This window comes from Durio zibethinus, chromosome 18, assembly GCF_047325235.1.
Source record: "Durio zibethinus cultivar Kanyao isolate XHJ-2024 chromosome 18, ASM4732523v1, whole genome shotgun sequence".
Lineage (NCBI taxonomy): Eukaryota > Viridiplantae > Streptophyta > Magnoliopsida > Malvales > Malvaceae > Durio > Durio zibethinus.
The window spans coordinates 17222192-17239466 of NC_143179.1; the positions used below are offsets into that span (position 1 = coordinate 17222192).

Sequence of the window (17275 nt, forward strand, 5' to 3'; positions counted from 1 at the left end):
ATTTCTGTTTATGCACCATAATTTTCTGGTCATGTACTGCTCCCCTTGATTATCATTCTTCTCAGGTATTTTTGGCTCCTGTCACACTAACTCGAAAGGAAAATAAAGAAGCCCCATCCTAAAAACTTAAACCTCTTCTTTTATATTAACAACTTGCATTGTTTTATATAAGCATTTAGCATGAGGTTTCTTGTATTGTTGATGCTTGGAGCATGATTCTAGACGTTTGGAGATTAGGGATTCGAATAAATTTATGTTTGAAATATTCTCTTCAGGCGCGTAAGTAGATATAAAGTGTGTGGAGGTTAGGTGTAGATTATGAAATTCAGAAAGTTTATTTTATCTAAAAATAAAATTTAACAAAAATGTAAGTATTTATTTTTTTAATAGAATAACAACTTGAGGTACAAATCCCAAAAAAGAAGCCCAATCAATGATGGGTAAACAGATTTCGCCTGATGTTATTAACTATTGCACATTTATCAATGGATATTGTCTTCAAGTAAGGTGAACTTGATGCATTGAACTTGTTCAAGAACATGGAGGAGAAGGGTCACAAGCCTGATGTTATTTCTTACTGTGTCCTTCTCGGGGACTTTGCTAGAAATGGCCTTGCACGAGAGGCAGTCAATCTTTTGAATTATATAGAGGCACAACATGATCATTAAAGGCTTATTATGTATATGTGGTCGTTAAGGTAAGGAAGCTGAAGCTTTCTTTAGATAGTCTGCCAGAGAAGCATTTGGGAAATTATGCTGCCTTGGTTCATGGCTATTTTGAATCAAGCCTCCCCAAACGTCTGTGAATTATTTGTTAAGCTGTCTAAGCAGGGATTTATAGTAAGGCTTTTTGCTCAAAACTCCTTGTCTTTGCATGGATGGGGATAATGTTCTTTTTGAATACTGAACCTACCAAATCTTATATATAAATACTGAACCTACCAAATCTTATATATAAATACTGAACGTCACGTGTTGAGCATTCATTTTACCATGTGGCAGTCACTTCATTTTTAATTTTTATTTTATTTTTTGGACCTTCTAAATACATCACAAAATTTTCTTTATACATAAATTTTTTTTTTCAAAACTACCCTCATAACAAATATAAATTTTAACCTTAGATAAATGATGAAAATATTCTCAATAGTTTATACATCCCAACGCCACTTTTCTTAAATCTTGAAAATCGATTTTCAAGAATTATATTACATTCTTGAAAATGGATTTTGTTTAGAGATTTTTGAGAAGTCATCTTGTATTCTCAAGAATCCATTTTTGAAAATAGATAAATTTTTGTTTAAATATATATTTAATTATAAGCTCTTGATAATATTTAATTTTAATTTAAATAAAATAAACACATTTAATATTAAAATAAATAATGCTAAAATAAATAAATTTGATGTTCTAGAATCTCCAAACATCTCTACTGATTTTTTCGAGGTATAGCTTAATTCTGACAATAAGGATCTCTAATCTTTAAGCCGCCAGTATTCTGGTGGCTAAAAAATACGGATGGTCGAAAGATTAGAGGTCTTTACTGTCATATTTGTTAGTTTGTTGATGACATTGTGAAAGTCAATGTTCTATAAAATGTTCGAGCTTAGACCAACATAAATACACACACATAAGTAATTGACGTGCCCATTCTTACTTGATCATACGTATAAATGGAAGAGACATGTTAGTTCTCAAGCATGCATAAGCATAAATGTGCTTTTGTCTTGAGACCAAAAACTCAAAAACACATTTTTATCTATACAAAACCAAAAAAAATCATAAAATAGTGTTCTTGATTTTCTAAAGGCTCAAGAAAAAGAACAAGTTTATGCCATGCATGTTGAGAATGTTGATTTTAGTTTCATTTACATACATGATCAAGTAAATAAATTTATAAGCGCATGCTTAAGGTTTTCAATTATTAAAAGTGAAATCGAAGTTCTCAAAAATAGATATCCAAGAAGACTTAAAGCTTCTTGGATATTCATTTTCGAAAAGATTCAAAGTTTTTTAAAAATGAATATTCAAGAAGTTTTGAGTCTTTTTGAAAATGAATATCCAAAAATCTTTAAAGCTTCTAGGATATGGATATTCAAGAATCCTTAAAACTTATCGAATATCCATTTTTAAGAAACCTTAAAGCTTATCGAATATTCATTTTTAAAACATTCAATTTTAGAAAATAAAGAGAGAAAAATGAAAGGAATGAAAAATAAAAAGAGAGGGGTGACGGTGTATTTAGTAGAAATAAAAAATTGAGTTTTAAATTTGGTGTGTATTTAGAAATTGAGTGTATAAAATAGAAAATGAGGTGTAAATAGAATTTTCGGTTTTTTTATCGTAGGTTTCAACTTTTTTTAAAAAAATTTTTATAAAGACATGTAAGCCACATTTCTTTTTTTGTTTTTAAGGTGTGGACTTTTTTTTCAATAATTTTTTTTTTGTTTTTTTAATTGGGGGGCTCACATGATTTTTAAAAAAAATTCTTTTAAAAGATGTGGGACTCATTTTTTTAAAAAATTTATCTTCTGTTTTTTTTTTGAATTTTTTATTATATTTAATATTTTAAAAATATATATTTTAAAAAATTTTCGTGAGAATCACTTATGCCAATTTTTTTCTACCCTTTTTAACTTTTTAAACAAAATTTATCTTTTTCATTTTAATTTTATTTTCATATTATGAATTTTTGATAAAAACTTATCGTTATTGACGTCACATGCAAAATAAATTTCTTTAGAAATGATTATAATGTCCTTTTAATTACTTCACTATTGAGTTACATGCATTCAAATTAATTGTGATGCATCTTTTTCTATGATTAACTAAATCTACAACCATTATTACGAAAATACTCTCTTACCAAGATTTGCCAAAATGACTATAATACCTCTCCTACTATATTTATGAAAATTCTCATATTATTGTCAAAAATACTATAATACCGTCTAACCATAATTACAAAAATGTTATTTTATCATAATTACGAACATACCTATTATATTTTAATGAGTTAGAATTACTATAATACCCACTAACTATAATTACAAAAAAGCCCATTTTGATTGCTCCATATAATGCCTCTCCAATCATAATTACAAAAATACCAATCATATTATAATTAATCAAAATTACTATAATACCCTTTAAGCATAAGTATGAAAATACCTTTTGATTGTTTCATAATTATGCATTAAATTTTAACATTCGTATAATAATATAAAATTAATCCTCTTAAAAATAATTATAATGCTTTTTAATTACTTGACAATTGAATTACATGTATTGAAATTCATTAAAATGCCCTTTTTCTATAATTAACTAAAATAACTATAATATCCCTCTTAATATAATTACTAAAATCCCCCTTTTATTATAATTGCCAATATTACTCTAATGGCCCTACATCCATAATTACATAAATACATTCCTACCATAATTACAAAAATACCTCTCATATAATTTGCCAAAATTACTATAATATCATCAACCATAAGTATAAAAATGCCCTTTTATTATAATTACAAAAATAACACTTATATTATAATTGACTAAAATTACTATAATATCTTTTACCATAATTACAAAATACCCTTTTGATTGCTTTATTAATGCTTCTCCTACCATAATTACCAAAATACCACTGATATTAAAATTTGCCAAAATTAATATAATTACGAAAATGCCTTCTTAATATAATTATGAAAATACTAATATTATAATTGGTTAAAATTATTATAATACCTTTTGCCATAATTACAAAAAAAAAAAAAAAAACCATTTTGGTTGCTTCATATAATGATTCTCTTACCATAATTATGAAAATACACCTTATATTATAATTGATCAAATTACTATAATATCCTCTAAGTATAATTATGAAAATATCATTTTTATTGTTTCATAGTTATGCATTAAATTTTACATCCTACAATAATATGAAATTAATCCTTTTTAAAATAATCATAATACCCTTTTAATCACTTAATTATTGAATTACATGCATCCAAATTGACTGTAACGCTCATTTCTTATGATTAACTAAAATTATTATAATGCTCCTCTCAACATATTTACTAAGATACCCCTCTTATCATAATTGGCTAAAGTTAATATAATATCCCAATAATCATAATTACGAAAATGACCTCTTACTATCATTTACCCAAATTATTATAGTGTCTTTTTTATCATAATTACGAAAATACTCTTTATATTATAATTTACCAAAGTTATTATGAAGCCTTCTTACCATAATTATAAAAATATCATTTTTATTGTTTTATAATTACATGTTAAATTTGAATATACATATAATTATATGAAAGTAATCTCATTGGAAATGATCATAATGCTTTTCTAATTATGTGACATTTGAATGATATACATCCAAATTGACTATAATACCCCTCATATAATTAACTAAAATTATTATAATTCTCCTCCTAACATAATTACTAAAATACATCTTTTACCATAATTAGTCAAAGTTATTACAATGCTTTGCAATCATAATTACAGAAATGCCCTTCTATACTATTGGTCAAAATTACTATAATACCCCTCCTATCAAATTAAAATTAGTGATTTTTTTCTTTAAAAATTTAAGTTGAACGGGAGAGATATTAGTAGGCTTTGATTCCATGAATAAACGGGTTTGAATTTGATAATTGATCAATGTTGATAATAGATAAATATTTAATTGGTAGGTTAGATTTTCATGTATATATTATTGGGTTTTGATTTAATTTATATAAATTTTTTAAAGTAATCTTTTTTATTTAAAATAAAAATTGATATCTGACAATTACAATTGAATGATACAGTTCGAGTATCATTTTTTTATTTTTTTCAAAAGATAAAAATAAAAAAAAACCAATAAAATACTAAAAAATATTTATTTTTAATTATTAAATAAATTTTGTATAATTTATATTTCATTAAAATAAAAAAATTTGTAACGGGGCGTAGTAGCGTAGTTTTTCTAGTTAATGTAAACTAAACTCATTAGTGCATTTTGTCAGGCAGGAAATTTGAAAAAGGCCCCAGCTGTTGTTTGATATTATGATTGAGAAAGGGCTAACACCCGATCTAGTTATCTACATAATAATGATAAGTGGCTACTGTAAAGTGAAATTTTTTGCAGGAAGCCTTGGATCTTTTCAACATTATGAAGGAGAGAGGGATTAAACCTGGTTTTATCAGTTACGCGGTCTTGCTTAACAGCCATGCAAATATAAATTTGAGGTCGCTTTCTAGTCCTGATGTGACACAAAACAAAGACAAGACGATAATGGATGCTTCAATTTTATGGAAAGAAATTGAAGCACCTGGGGGTAGAACCTGATGTTGTTTGCTATACTGTTTTGATTGATCAGTAGGGCAAACAACCTTCGGGATACAATTAGGATGTTTGATGAAATGATTGATACAGGATTGAAGCCTGATAATGTGACGTATACAGCTCTTATATATGGCTATTGTAAAAGAGGATATGCAGAGAAGGCTGTAATCCTTGTCAACGAAACGTCAAGTGGGGCATACAGCCAGACACCTGTATCATGTCAGCTTTGCACCATGGTATATTGAAAGGATTAAACTTTTACAAACCCCTTAAAATAAATATACAAAAAAAATAATTTTCACAAGATTTTCCAAAGAGCAGCAGCCCGTTCAGTTCTGAGTGAACTTGGAATTGATCCAACCCAAAGAGACGGTTTTTCAGTTTCTGACGCATCTCCAGCAGTATCTTTGGGTGGTTATTTTCTTTTTCTGCATTGCTCTTTTCTCAAACTCTGGGTTCAACAAGTGCTGATCCTTTCATCAGATCTAGCAGTCCATTGCAGGACCAGAGATCCTTATTCTGGTATGTCAATTTCACCCCTATCAAGTCCATTGGCAACAGGAGAAGGGGATTTGTTTTTGACCAAAACCAAGTTGAAACTCATAAAACAGGGAGGAAGCCAGTCACCCACATCTCGTCGAACAAACTGACAGGATAGTGGTAGTAGGCCTATCTTATAGTCTTTTAAATCATGTTATAAATCAATCACATTGTTCATGTAATAGATAATAACCAAATGTTATGGAAGCATTTATGAATTCAATTGGATTAATTGACATTTTATTATTTTAATTATGTTATTTTATCAGTATTTTCTTTCCTCAATCGCCCACTGCCCGCTCGCTGCATGTTCTGTTTGGTTGCTAAATCACCATGAGTTTTTGCCACAATCACCGCTGGAAGTATTTATTGTGTACAAGGTCAATAGATATTACGCAATAAACGGTAGGCATAGGCAGTAGGCAATAGGTAATAGCAGCCCAAGTTGGGTGACATTTCAAGCTTACAGCTTCTAACACTAGAATCTCTACTCTCACCTTATTAAAAGGGCAAAAGGGGTTAACGGAAATGAAGATGCTGCCTCACTTTGACGACATGATAATGTTATGCTAAAACAACCATGCTGTGATTTAGAAAGTAAATTCCAATAATTAGCGTTCATCTTTCTATAACTCATGAAGTACCATTCAAACATAGAAAAACGCAAATTATCTTAAACTATTTCACACAAAATTGTCATATAGAGCATTCCCTTTATACTTCTCTCCACATAAAGCAAATATCGACCAAAGCATAGCTGAGAAGAAGCCCATTTAAAACATTAACGTCAAACTATACCCAAAAACTCGAACCATCGGATATTACAAATTCCTTCAAGCAGCTTGTTTTGTTGACTCCATAAGCTTTATGAATTCTCTAAAAGCTGTACCAAGAAATAACTTGATTTGAGCAAGAGAAATCATTTTAACAAACATAGAAATCTGCAATCTGTCAAAATTAGGCATAGGAAAGAAATTTTTACCTAAATCTGAATCATGAGGTCCTGGCGATGCTTCAGGATGGTATTGAAGAGACATAATATTTAACGCAGGATAAGCTAGACCAGCGCAGCTTCCATCATTAAGATTAACATGAGTCACTTCTACACCCTCAGGGAGTGATGCAGGATCAACTGCATAGTTGTGATTCTGCCAATCATAAATTCTAAGGTGAAAACACAACCCCAAAGAAATATTGCAACTTCAAACACATGGAAGCTGAATACTTAGCAGAAATATATCCAAACTTATAAATACTCCACAACATTGTCAAAAAATATATTGATTAGATCTGCAATATTCAATGAATATATCAATTTTTTTTTTTTAATTTCTTTTGCGTGTGTGTGTGTTTTGTTAAGTGTGGGGGTTAAGTGGGGTTGATTCATCCTAGGAGTGTAATCGAGCCAAATCAAGACAATACAGTGAAAAGCTCGAGCTTGAGCTCGACTCTTAACTCGCGAGTCAATACTCAGCTCGAACATAATTGAGTTTCATTTTCCTAACTCGAGCTTAATTTACAATCGAAATCAAACTACTCGAACTCACTTGATTAAGCTCGATTAATATATAAAAATAAACTCGATTCTTATACTTGACAAAAGTTCGATTCTCGATATCGAGATCTTTTATAACTATTTTTTATCAAACCTAATAAAAAATGCTTTAAATAATTCCCTGTCATTTTTTTTTAGTTTATTCAAGACATTTTTTTGCCTTGAATAATTCCTTACAAAAAATTGAATGGGGTTATTAAATGTATTTTTAGCCAAAAACCCCTTGAATAATCATCTTCAATTTTTATAAGAGGATTATTTAAGATGTTTTTAGCCAAAAACGCATTGAATAATCTCATTTAATTTTTTATTGCGAGTTATTCAAAGCGTTTCTAGCAAAAAATGCCTTTAATAATTTCCTTCAATTTTTATGAGAAAATTATTTAAAGTGTTTTTGACAAAAAATGCATTGAATAATCTCATCAAATTTTTTGGAAGGGATTATATATATTTTTTGAGATTATTCAAGATGTTTTTGGCCAAAAATACCTTAAATAATCCCTTACAAAAAATTGAATGAGGTTATTCAAGACATTTCTGGCCAAAAACGCTTTGAATAATCCCCTTCAATTATTATGAAAAGATTATTCAAGGCGTTTTTAGCAAAACATGTCTTGAATAATCTCCTCTAATTTTTTATTAGGGATTATTCAAGAAATTTTTGCTCAGAAAATACCTAAGCAAAAACACCTTGAATAATCTCTTATAAAAAATTGAATGGGAATATTTAAAAAAAAAAGAGAAGGGATTATTCAAGGCATTTTTTGCCATAATCCCCAATAAAAAATTGAATGGGAATATTTCTCAAAAAAAAAAAAAAAGATTATTTAATATATATTTTTTATAAAAAAACACCTTGAATAATCCCTTGCAATTTTTTATTAAGGATTATTCAAGGCATTTTTACTCAAAAAACACCTTGAATAATCCATTATGAAAAATTTAATGAAAATATTCTAAAAAAAAAAGAGAGGATTATTCAAGACGTTTTAGGCCCAAAACACCTTGAATAATTCCCTCATAAAAATTGAAAGGGATTATTTAAGTCCTTTTCTTGCAAAAAACGTATAGAATAATCCCTTACAAAAATTTAAAGGGGGATTATTCAAGGCGTTTTATGCTAAAAACGCCTTAAATAACTCTCTTCAATTTTTGTAAGAAATTATTCATTTTTGATCAAAAAACACCTTGAATAACCCCATTCAAATATATATAATAGAAAAACTCAATAGATTTGCGAGCTATTCAAACCGAGTACTAATATGCTCGAACTAGACTCATTCGATAAGTCGAGCTACTCGAGCTTTAGCTCGGCTCGATAATTATCGAATCAAATTCAAATTTTAAACGAATCGAATCCGAGTAGCTTGCGAGTACTAATGTATTATTTACACCCTTAGGTCATCCCATCGTAAAATCTAAATCCATGCTAACAACACTATACTTGCATACAAGGGATGTATCGGTTAGCGAATTATTCAATGGAAACACATTGGCTACTTAAACACACCTGAGCACTAATCTCAACACGACCATTGCAAAGATTGCGAACAGGATGATTTCCTCCATGGTGACCAAACTTCATCTTAAAGGTTTTACCACCCAAAGCCTGCCCAAGTAACTGATGGCCCATGCAAACTCCAAAAACAGGAACTTTTCCCAGAATTTCCTTGACTGTTTCAACAGCATAAGGAACAGCAGATGGATCTCCTGGACCATTGCTTAAAAGAACTCCATCTGGCTTCAGCTTAAGGGTTTCAGCTGCTGGCCAAGTGGACGGCACAACAGTGATTTTACAGCCATAAGATGCTAAACGTCGAAGTATATTATGCTTGATCCCAAAATCATACGCAACAACCTTCAATTTAAAAGAAATGGAGAAATGTAAGAGCAGACACAAAGCAAAGATCTAAAAGCACCAACATAAACTTTCAAAAATATTTCTAACTGTGTAAGTCTCTTGATCTCTTCCATTAGAGTTGAACTCCCATTCTGATTTTGTTTTATCAACCCACTCATAAGGGGCATTGCAGGTAACGCCACTTATTAAATCAACACCTGCAAAATAAAGACAAGAATAATAGAGATACAGTTAATCTTAAACTTTTAAAAATACTCGTAACTTTCAAATAAGATCCAACTATTCTTACCTACAATGTCCCATGAACGTGACATCTTCAAAAGTTCTTCATCACTTCTAGATTGTTCTGTGCTCAAAACTCCAATAAGACTTCCATCTTGCCTCAATCTGCGGGTGATTGCACGTGTGTCAACATCATCTGCCATTATAGGAAAGCATCAAGATACAAAGGAGGTCAGAAGCTATGCCCAGAGAACAAACAAATTTTTTATGAGCATGTTTTCTAAAGTTAAGCAGTCTACTAACTAGATATCCAGTGCCATATATACAACTTACAAATTCCCATAATATTTCTTTCTGCTAAATAATAACTAAGTGTTTCTGCACATCTCCAATTCGAAGTACTGCAAAACATTTAATTAAAATTTGATAAATAAATGAGGAAACCTTTTGTTCCAAAGCTGTAAATTGCATATCTAAGATGTTAAAAGAGGAAATTTACGAAATACTTAGACTTCTGATCACCAGACCAGCAAGAAAGCACTGCCTTGATTCTTCATCATCTGATGGGGTAGGCATCAACATCAGATCATATATAGTTTTCAACAAGTCAGCATTGAAATGATCAAAAGATAAATTTCACTTACCAAAATTTACTCCGGTATTGCCAATATGTGGATTGGTCATCAGAACAAACTGACCAGCATAACTAGGGTCTGTTAAAATTTCCTGATAACTGCACAACAATTGTATTTTGGCCATGAATTAGACTATGAATACAGAAACTTCTTTTTCCAAAGTCATAACAGGGAAGAAAGTCTACAACTACACTGCAAAAGAAATAATAAGAGCAAAAACGATCTTTTGAAGGCCAGCCCAAATAAAAACAACAGTGAATTAAAACAAGTCTGTAACTTCAATGATTCAATTATTATGCAAACTCTATATAATCTTACTGAAAATAACTTCAAATTCAAAATTTTACTAAAACTTTAGATTTATCCAACCTCACCTTATTTCGGGCAATCCATTGTTCAATACCCCACATTACGCATCAGTAAAAATTTCTTTAATTTAGTTAAAATTCTAAAGAGAAACAGAAATCCAGAATACTATATCATCTTACCCTGTTAAAGAAGTGTTAAAAACCACCTCGCCGACTTGGGTTCCAGAGGCACCAAAAGATTTAGCCCTCCAAATAGAACCATCTTCAAGAGCCAGCCTAGCATCCGCTACCTTCCATGGCCTCTCCGCCAATCCTTAAACCACCCATCACCAAAGATATTTCCACATTATTTCAAAACTATATAGGAAAAAAGAAAGACAAAATTTGGAAGGAAAAAGTGAAAAAGAGTTTACCAGTGGCGGCACCGTCAGAGGAGAGAGGGAGGGAGCACCTGACAGTGATAAATCGAAGTTTGGAGGAAGGTTTTGGCGGGTTTCGGGAAAAGCAAAAAGATGGTTTGTAACTGAGTGAAAAATCCATTGCTTTGATGCCCATTTTCTTTCTCTGGAAGTGGTTTTTGTATTTTTTAGTTAGGGTTTTATTGTGAGTCCGAGTTACAAAGCTAACAACAATAAAGGTTTGTCTTTTGGATTTCGGCTAAACAACAACTAAACAATTGCTGCTCTGAGACGTGTAGGCTGCCCTTTGCTCATTTGCAAAAGATTCTTGTGGGTTTCTGGACATAGCTAAAGCTGGGTATTTTGGGAAATCCAAGGTCAAGGCGTTTGGGCTATCATCAACCTCTTTCCTTCTTTTCATACGAGTAGGGTTGTACAAGGTCGGGCCGACTTAGGTTAAATCCGGTTAATATTTTTAGGGATTTATTCAAGTTCGGCTTACTTCAAGAAAATTAATTTAGGTCTATTGTTATTATTATTTAAAATATTAAAATCATTGCACATAAATCCCTCATGTAATCAAATTAAACTTTAATAAATCAAATAAAAAGTAATTAAATTTTAAAACCATTATGAAAATTATTTAAAATAGTTATCCAATTTTTTTAAAAGATAAAAATTTCTATTTTTCTTTTAACATATTGGCCATATCAAGAATAAAATGAAAATGAAAATATTTTACAAAATTAAATGGGTCCTAAAAATCCACTATAGCAATTAAATGGTACATGGGCCACAGGTGGGTTCAGGTTCGGGACTCCAACTAGGTTTAATCAACTTCCCCGAAGACCATTTCTGATAAAACCCGAAAGCACAGTTGTTTGATACAAAGCAAAGGCATTTTTCAATTTCTGTGATAAACCCTTAAACCCCAGAAACACCATGATCCGAATCGCGAGAAACCCAAGGCCTCTAACAACTCTGAGTAACCAACTCCTCCAACGCTTCAACGTCAGCGGAACCGCGAAAGGCAAGTCCAAACTCAAAGCCGGCCAACCTTTAAAACGCTCCAAAATCTCCACTAAAAAAGGCAAGGGCGGTGCTCCTATCGACGATTCCCTCCCAAAAGGCGGCCGTATCCCCGACGAAAGGCAAAGACTTTACGAACAGTGCCTCAATGCACCCACGCCGGTCCGTCATCTCTCCCCGAAAGAGCGAGCCCGTGAATCCGAACGGGAAAAATTGGGATTAATTAGCAAAGAAAGGCAACGAGAAAGGGAGATTTTGAAGAAAGGAGGAAGACAAGCGATGGGGGTTCCTGATGAGCCTATGATAATGGGAACACCTGGGCTGGATTTGATTACACTGGGCCTTGTTGATGCTGATAAGATACCCAAGTACGATCTGACGGTGGAGGATGGACGGAGATTGGCTAAGGAGTATAGTCGAGTTTTAATGAGGAAGCATAGGGCAAGGCAGGCTGCTGAGACTAATTTGTTGAGAATGAAAAAGGAGGCGATTGAGGCATTGCCGGAGAAGCTTAAGGAGGCGGCTATGATACCCGATTTGACCCCATTTCCTGCAAATCGGTTTATGGCGACTTTGACTCCGCCTATCGAAGGGTATATTGAGAAGGTTAAGGAAGCGGCGAAGCAAAGTTCCGCCAAACAGAAGCTTAGGTGAAGTTTGGGTGAAGGTAATTTTTTTTCTGTTCAAAGTGTTTTAATTTTAAAACTGGGTTCTTGATGAATTGTTAGGTAGGTGTTTTAGAATAAAGGCTGTTTTTGTTATTAAAATTTCTATTTTTGACCGAATGTATATGCAACTTTTTGTTTTTTTTTGCGGGGGTTGAATCTAATTCAGTTAAAAACCAAATATGAGTTTAGTTTTGTTGGTTTGATATCAGTTTGGCATCACTTTGACGTTCTGAATTAGTTTATAGTTGAAATTCACCTTACTTAGAAACCATTTTTGGTTTGGAACAGAATGGCTGGAGTTTTTTTTGGCCAAAAGAATGCTTGGAGTTGGACACTTCTTTTTTCAATCTTGGTTAACTGATAACATTTAGCGCTCTTTTGATGGCACTGAAATTGACTAATCTCTTAATTCCAGTTGGTTCATGCATGCAGTAATTCTTAAGTGATGACATCCAACAACTCCAGGATTCAAATCTTAATATCTGTAATCACTCCCTCTATCTTAAGTTGCGACCTTCTTTATACTAAAAAAAAGAAAATCGACTAATCTCTAGGCTTGAAATTGATTTGTTAAAGGCGGAAGTGATATGTCAGCCGATTGATTTTTATACTTGCTAGTGCTACCATTCAAAACTCAAGTTTGTGAAAGAAAGGGCCTGCTTGTGTGACATTCCAAGGCTAGAAGGATGCTATTTGTGACTGATTTTGACAAAAGATGTTCCATTACTTGATGGCTCTGTTTGAAACAGTCATTTTGACAATGTTCATTAGGACGTAGGACATGATTTTACTTGAAAAATTCCATTGTTGGATCACTAGTCCTTTAATTGCCAAAGACAACAATATTGGTGATCAACTTATGTTATACAAAAAGTGTTTCCTGCTCAGGCTGAGTTCTAATGAGGGCATCTTGTTCTTGGTCCTTAAAATCCACCATATTGGCATGTTAAAGTTTCATAGTATTGGCATCATTTTTATTGTTCAATCTGACTTCCAATTTGAGAAATTTTTGTACAAATCTTTCTTTTTAATATTTGTTGTGGATTAGACATCTAGTTTTATCTGATAGTAAGAATTTGTTGAATATGGTCAAGAATCCAAACATCACACATTCATTTCTTATGCATAAAGTATTTAGGAGCAGTGATATTTTTTATTTTTACTTGATTCATTAATTGCTTGCTGGCAAGAACTTCCCGTGTTGCTCCTGTATCATTAACCTTTGCAATTCTGGCACCTTATTGCTATCCTTGTGGCTCTACAATTTGGGACTTTGATGGTTTTATACTATGAACTTGCTTGTTTTAGTGAATACTGTATATGTTTTTCTTATTCTAGAATCTTTTGTGGCTGCAGCAGGCAGGGATGATGCTCACTTATGAAACTGATGATCCATTATATAGCAGCAGTGTAGTGTGATTTTCTGGATGGAAGAGGGTTTGAAAATAGTTTGGTGAAAATCGATGAATGTCCTACTTTCTAGTTCAACATTGAAACTGCCTTCTTCATGGTTTGTTGTAACTGGTAATCCAAGCATAGTCAAGTTACAATGATGCTTTTTGATAATTGCATGCAATAATCTGATGGCTCAAATTGAAGTCTTTGTTATTGTTGTTGTTTTTTACTGGATTTCACCTTGGTTTTTTCCAGAATAGAAGCTTTAGAATTTTCTTGTGGAAGGCATGGGACTGGATTTGTATCATCAACTTCAACCTTGTTGAATGTTGATTGTGCTTGTGTGTATTTTTGGTTGTTACCTAGTTTTACTTTTTTTTTTTTTTTTTCTAATTTTAGCAATATCAAATCATCTTGAATTGTTCATAGTCAATTAAAGTAATTTTAAGTTACAAATGATAAAATTATTTTAATAATAAGATTATTTCTAGGATTAAATTAATACAATGATTTTAAAAATAATATAAAAAAATAAATTTGAAAAATGATGAAATATTAGACACGTGCCTTGCACGAGCCGCCTAAATTATAACTTCCCTCGTCTTGTTGGGTATTGTTGGTTCTTATCAATTTTCAGTAGGGGAGTGCTAGGGGTAGCTGCACCAAGCTTCACCAATTAACGCTCGACGCAGCAAAGGGCCACATAATTGCACTTTCCAAGTTCAAAACCGGTAACTTGTTTATCACAAGTTTAATGAGACAAAATCAATGCTTTACACTTTATGGCTTTTCAAACATGTTAGCCCAAACTCCACGTAGCATTAGAAAAGAAAATAATAATATCATATTTCATTTTTTTATCGTTGTGGTGCATTTGTTTTTACTATATATTTGTTTTTATTTTTTGAAAAATAAATAATAAAATGCATAATCGGATATAAATAAATCAATATTTTTTAAGGTTTGTAAATAAATATTTAATTTATTTAGTTAATAAAATGGTGACCATGCTTTTATTAATTATTACTTGCATTTTAAATCAATGTTGCATTTTAATTAGTTATAATTTTACTTTTTATATCTTTCAGTTCAAAATGACTTTTGAAGAGCAAAAAAATCAGAATTTTATACTTTTTGTTCTATTTTATATTCATATATATTTTTTATTTAAACACAATTTTTTACTTATTTAATTAACTCATTTATATAGGCAAGAGCGGAGTTCAAATAAAAAAACATTTGAAATCATGTGTGCTTAAAAAAAGTCCAAATAGTTTTTTTTTTTTTTCATTTAGTTTACTTGTTGTTGAGATTAATATTAATTTTACAAGTTGCCGGTATAACAACAAAGAGCATTTTCAACAAATAACATCTTGAGAATTTATTTACGTAATCCAATGACTGAATGCTAACTTAATTGTATATATTATAAAAACATGTTCAAAAATATTAATAACAACACAATACAACGTTTACAAAATATAAAAACATAACAAAAATAATTGTAAAAGTTTTAATAATTATAACGGATATGGAAATTTTAATTTTTTATTACTATTATCATTATTATCATTATTGTTATTTTTTATAAGTTAATATATTCGAATTAATTTCCACTATATAAAATTTTTGGCTCACCAGTGTATATAAATGCATGTATATTTTTACCTACAATGTAAATCTTGATGATCTACATCAATTCGAAATTGTGGTACACTTGATGATATAAAAAATTGTTTCCCAGTAATAAATAAATTTAATGCATGTTTACTGATGATTTTATTAAATAAAAATAATAATATGTAAATATGATTTTAATAGGGAAAATAACAAACACCAAATTTCCTTTGATATTTTTTAAAATATCATACTTTCTTTTAATAAAATTTAACTATAAAAAAATTTAGATTTAAAAGAATTTTTGAGCAAATATAAAAAAAAAGTGAAAAGTAGTATAAAACAATTTCAATTTAATAAAAGAATTCTAAAAGGTATTAGGGTAAAAACACGTTCAAGAGTTTATATATTATATAATATTTATGGCAAAAAAGGTTATTTTGATTAAAATACTAACACAGCATGAATGGGAATTTTGTCTCATAAAATCTTTATTTTTTAATTTATTATCTCATAAAATCATTGGTAAAAAATGCCAACACCAACTCCCTCTTACTTTTATTTGATTTAACCCTCTTACTTTCATCTTTACCGTATGGGAACAAGTTACCGGTTTTAAACTTAAAAAATGTGATTACGTGGCCTCGACTGTTGGACGGCGATAAGATGTTAAGGTATTGGAAGGTACAGTCTTTTTCATTTTCAATCTTAAATTTTTATATTATATTTATTTTTATATTCTTATTTAATGAGTATTTTAAACTCATTTTTATTTTCATTTTCATAATTTTTTAATAGAAATAAATAATTATTATACCCATAATTTTAAAAAATAATAAAAACCAAATTTTTTTTTTAATTTTTATCTTATATATTTATGTAATTTTTTATAAATAATTATTAATTTTTTTAATAAAAATATATTTATTTTAATTATTTTAATAAAAATTTATTTATTAAATATATAAAAAATAAATATATAAGTATTGATACAATACGAGTGTTATAGTACTCAACTTTATTTTTATACCTAATAAAAATTTTAAATCATATTTATCTCAATTTTATTTTCATATTCATAATGTAATATTTATTTGAATTAAAAATTAAATTTTTCATTGGATATGAATAAAATTAATATTTTTAATAGTCAAATCTAGTTGGTGTTACCCTTAGCATCTTTTTTTTTCAATAGGGATGTGCAAATTTTAGTTTTAATCAAATTAATCAACTAAATTGATTTAATTTGATTAACTAATCAATTAATAAATTAAATCGGTTGGATTTTTTAAAATAATTTTGAACAAAATTTAATTTTCAATTAATTTGATTTAAAAATTAAATTAATTGAGTTGATTAAATAATTAACTAAAATTTTGGTATGTCATTCAAGTAAAAAATATGTTTTCAAACTCCACAATAAATTTTATAATATCCTACATCAAAATAAACTTGAATTTTGTAGCACTTTACAATCCAAGTGATGAAAACATATCCAAAGAGATCGTTGTAATTTTCTTTTACAACTTGTGTGTGACCTTTATATCTCTACCAATAAGCTTACTAGCAGAGCCAAACTTAGAGCTCTTGGAGATTAAGTCTAACACCTAGTATAGCAATTGTAGGAGATTACCGATACACTCGGTAATAATAGTAATTAATTGCAATTGTTTAACTACATAATTTGTAGTATCTAAATGT

The 17275-nt window shown here is 30.0% G+C and overlaps 2 protein-coding genes across 4 annotated transcripts; one reads left to right on the forward strand and one right to left on the reverse strand.

Moving 5' to 3' along the window:
• Window positions 1–6488: 6488 nt before the first annotated feature.
• LOC111299790 (carbamoyl phosphate synthase small chain, chloroplastic-like) lies at window positions 6489–11323 on the reverse strand. Of its 2 annotated transcripts, XM_089747755.1 has the most exons (10): window positions 10881–11323; window positions 10648–10780; window positions 10169–10257; window positions 10024–10084; window positions 9858–9925; window positions 9592–9720; window positions 9390–9499; window positions 8952–9299; window positions 6869–7034; window positions 6489–6769 (listed from the first exon to the last, which is right to left on the reverse strand). In XM_089747755.1, exons 1-10 carry the CDS (start codon window positions 11020–11022, stop codon window positions 6720–6722), a joined length of 1296 nt encoding a protein of 431 aa, XP_089603881.1. In that variant the 5' UTR covers window positions 11023–11323; the 3' UTR covers window positions 6489–6719. The 2 variants fall into 2 exon arrangements, with proteins under 2 accessions (XP_089603881.1, XP_022750971.2); XM_022895236.2 differs by lacking the exons at window positions 9858–9925; window positions 10024–10084 and having other exon boundaries at window positions 10881–11182.
• Window positions 11324–11717: 394 nt separating this feature from the next.
• On the forward strand, window positions 11718–14241 carry LOC111299791 (uncharacterized). Of its 2 annotated transcripts, none has more exons than XM_022895239.2 (2): window positions 11718–12561; window positions 13919–14241. In XM_022895239.2, the coding sequence occupies exon 1, from the start codon at window positions 11808–11810 to the stop codon at window positions 12546–12548; it is 741 nt and encodes a 246-aa protein (XP_022750974.1). In that variant the 5' UTR covers window positions 11718–11807; the 3' UTR covers window positions 12549–12561; window positions 13919–14241. The 2 variants fall into 2 exon arrangements, with proteins under 2 accessions (XP_022750974.1, XP_022750973.1); XM_022895238.2 differs by having other exon boundaries at window positions 13922–14241.
• The last annotated feature ends 3034 nt before the right edge of the window (window positions 14242–17275 follow it).

What these genes read in the sequence shown, in the direction of transcription:
- LOC111299790 (XM_089747755.1), bottom strand. Translation starts at nt 11,022, where the DNA reads ATGGGCATCAAAGCAATGGATTTTTCACTCAGTTACAAACCATCTTTT. An exon ending in TTTAACACTTCTTTAACAGG is followed by an intron (nt 10,258 to 10,647) that starts GTAAGATGATAT and finishes ATTGTTGTGCAG; the next exon opens with TTATCAGGAAATTTTAACAG. An exon ending in GAGATCAAGAGACTTACACA is followed by an intron (nt 9,300 to 9,389) that starts GTTAGAAATATT and finishes TTTAAATTGAAG; the next exon opens with GTTGTTGCGTATGATTTTGG.
- LOC111299791 (XM_022895239.2), top strand. Translation starts at nt 11,808, where the DNA reads ATGATCCGAATCGCGAGAAACCCAAGGCCTCTAACAACTCTGAGTAAC.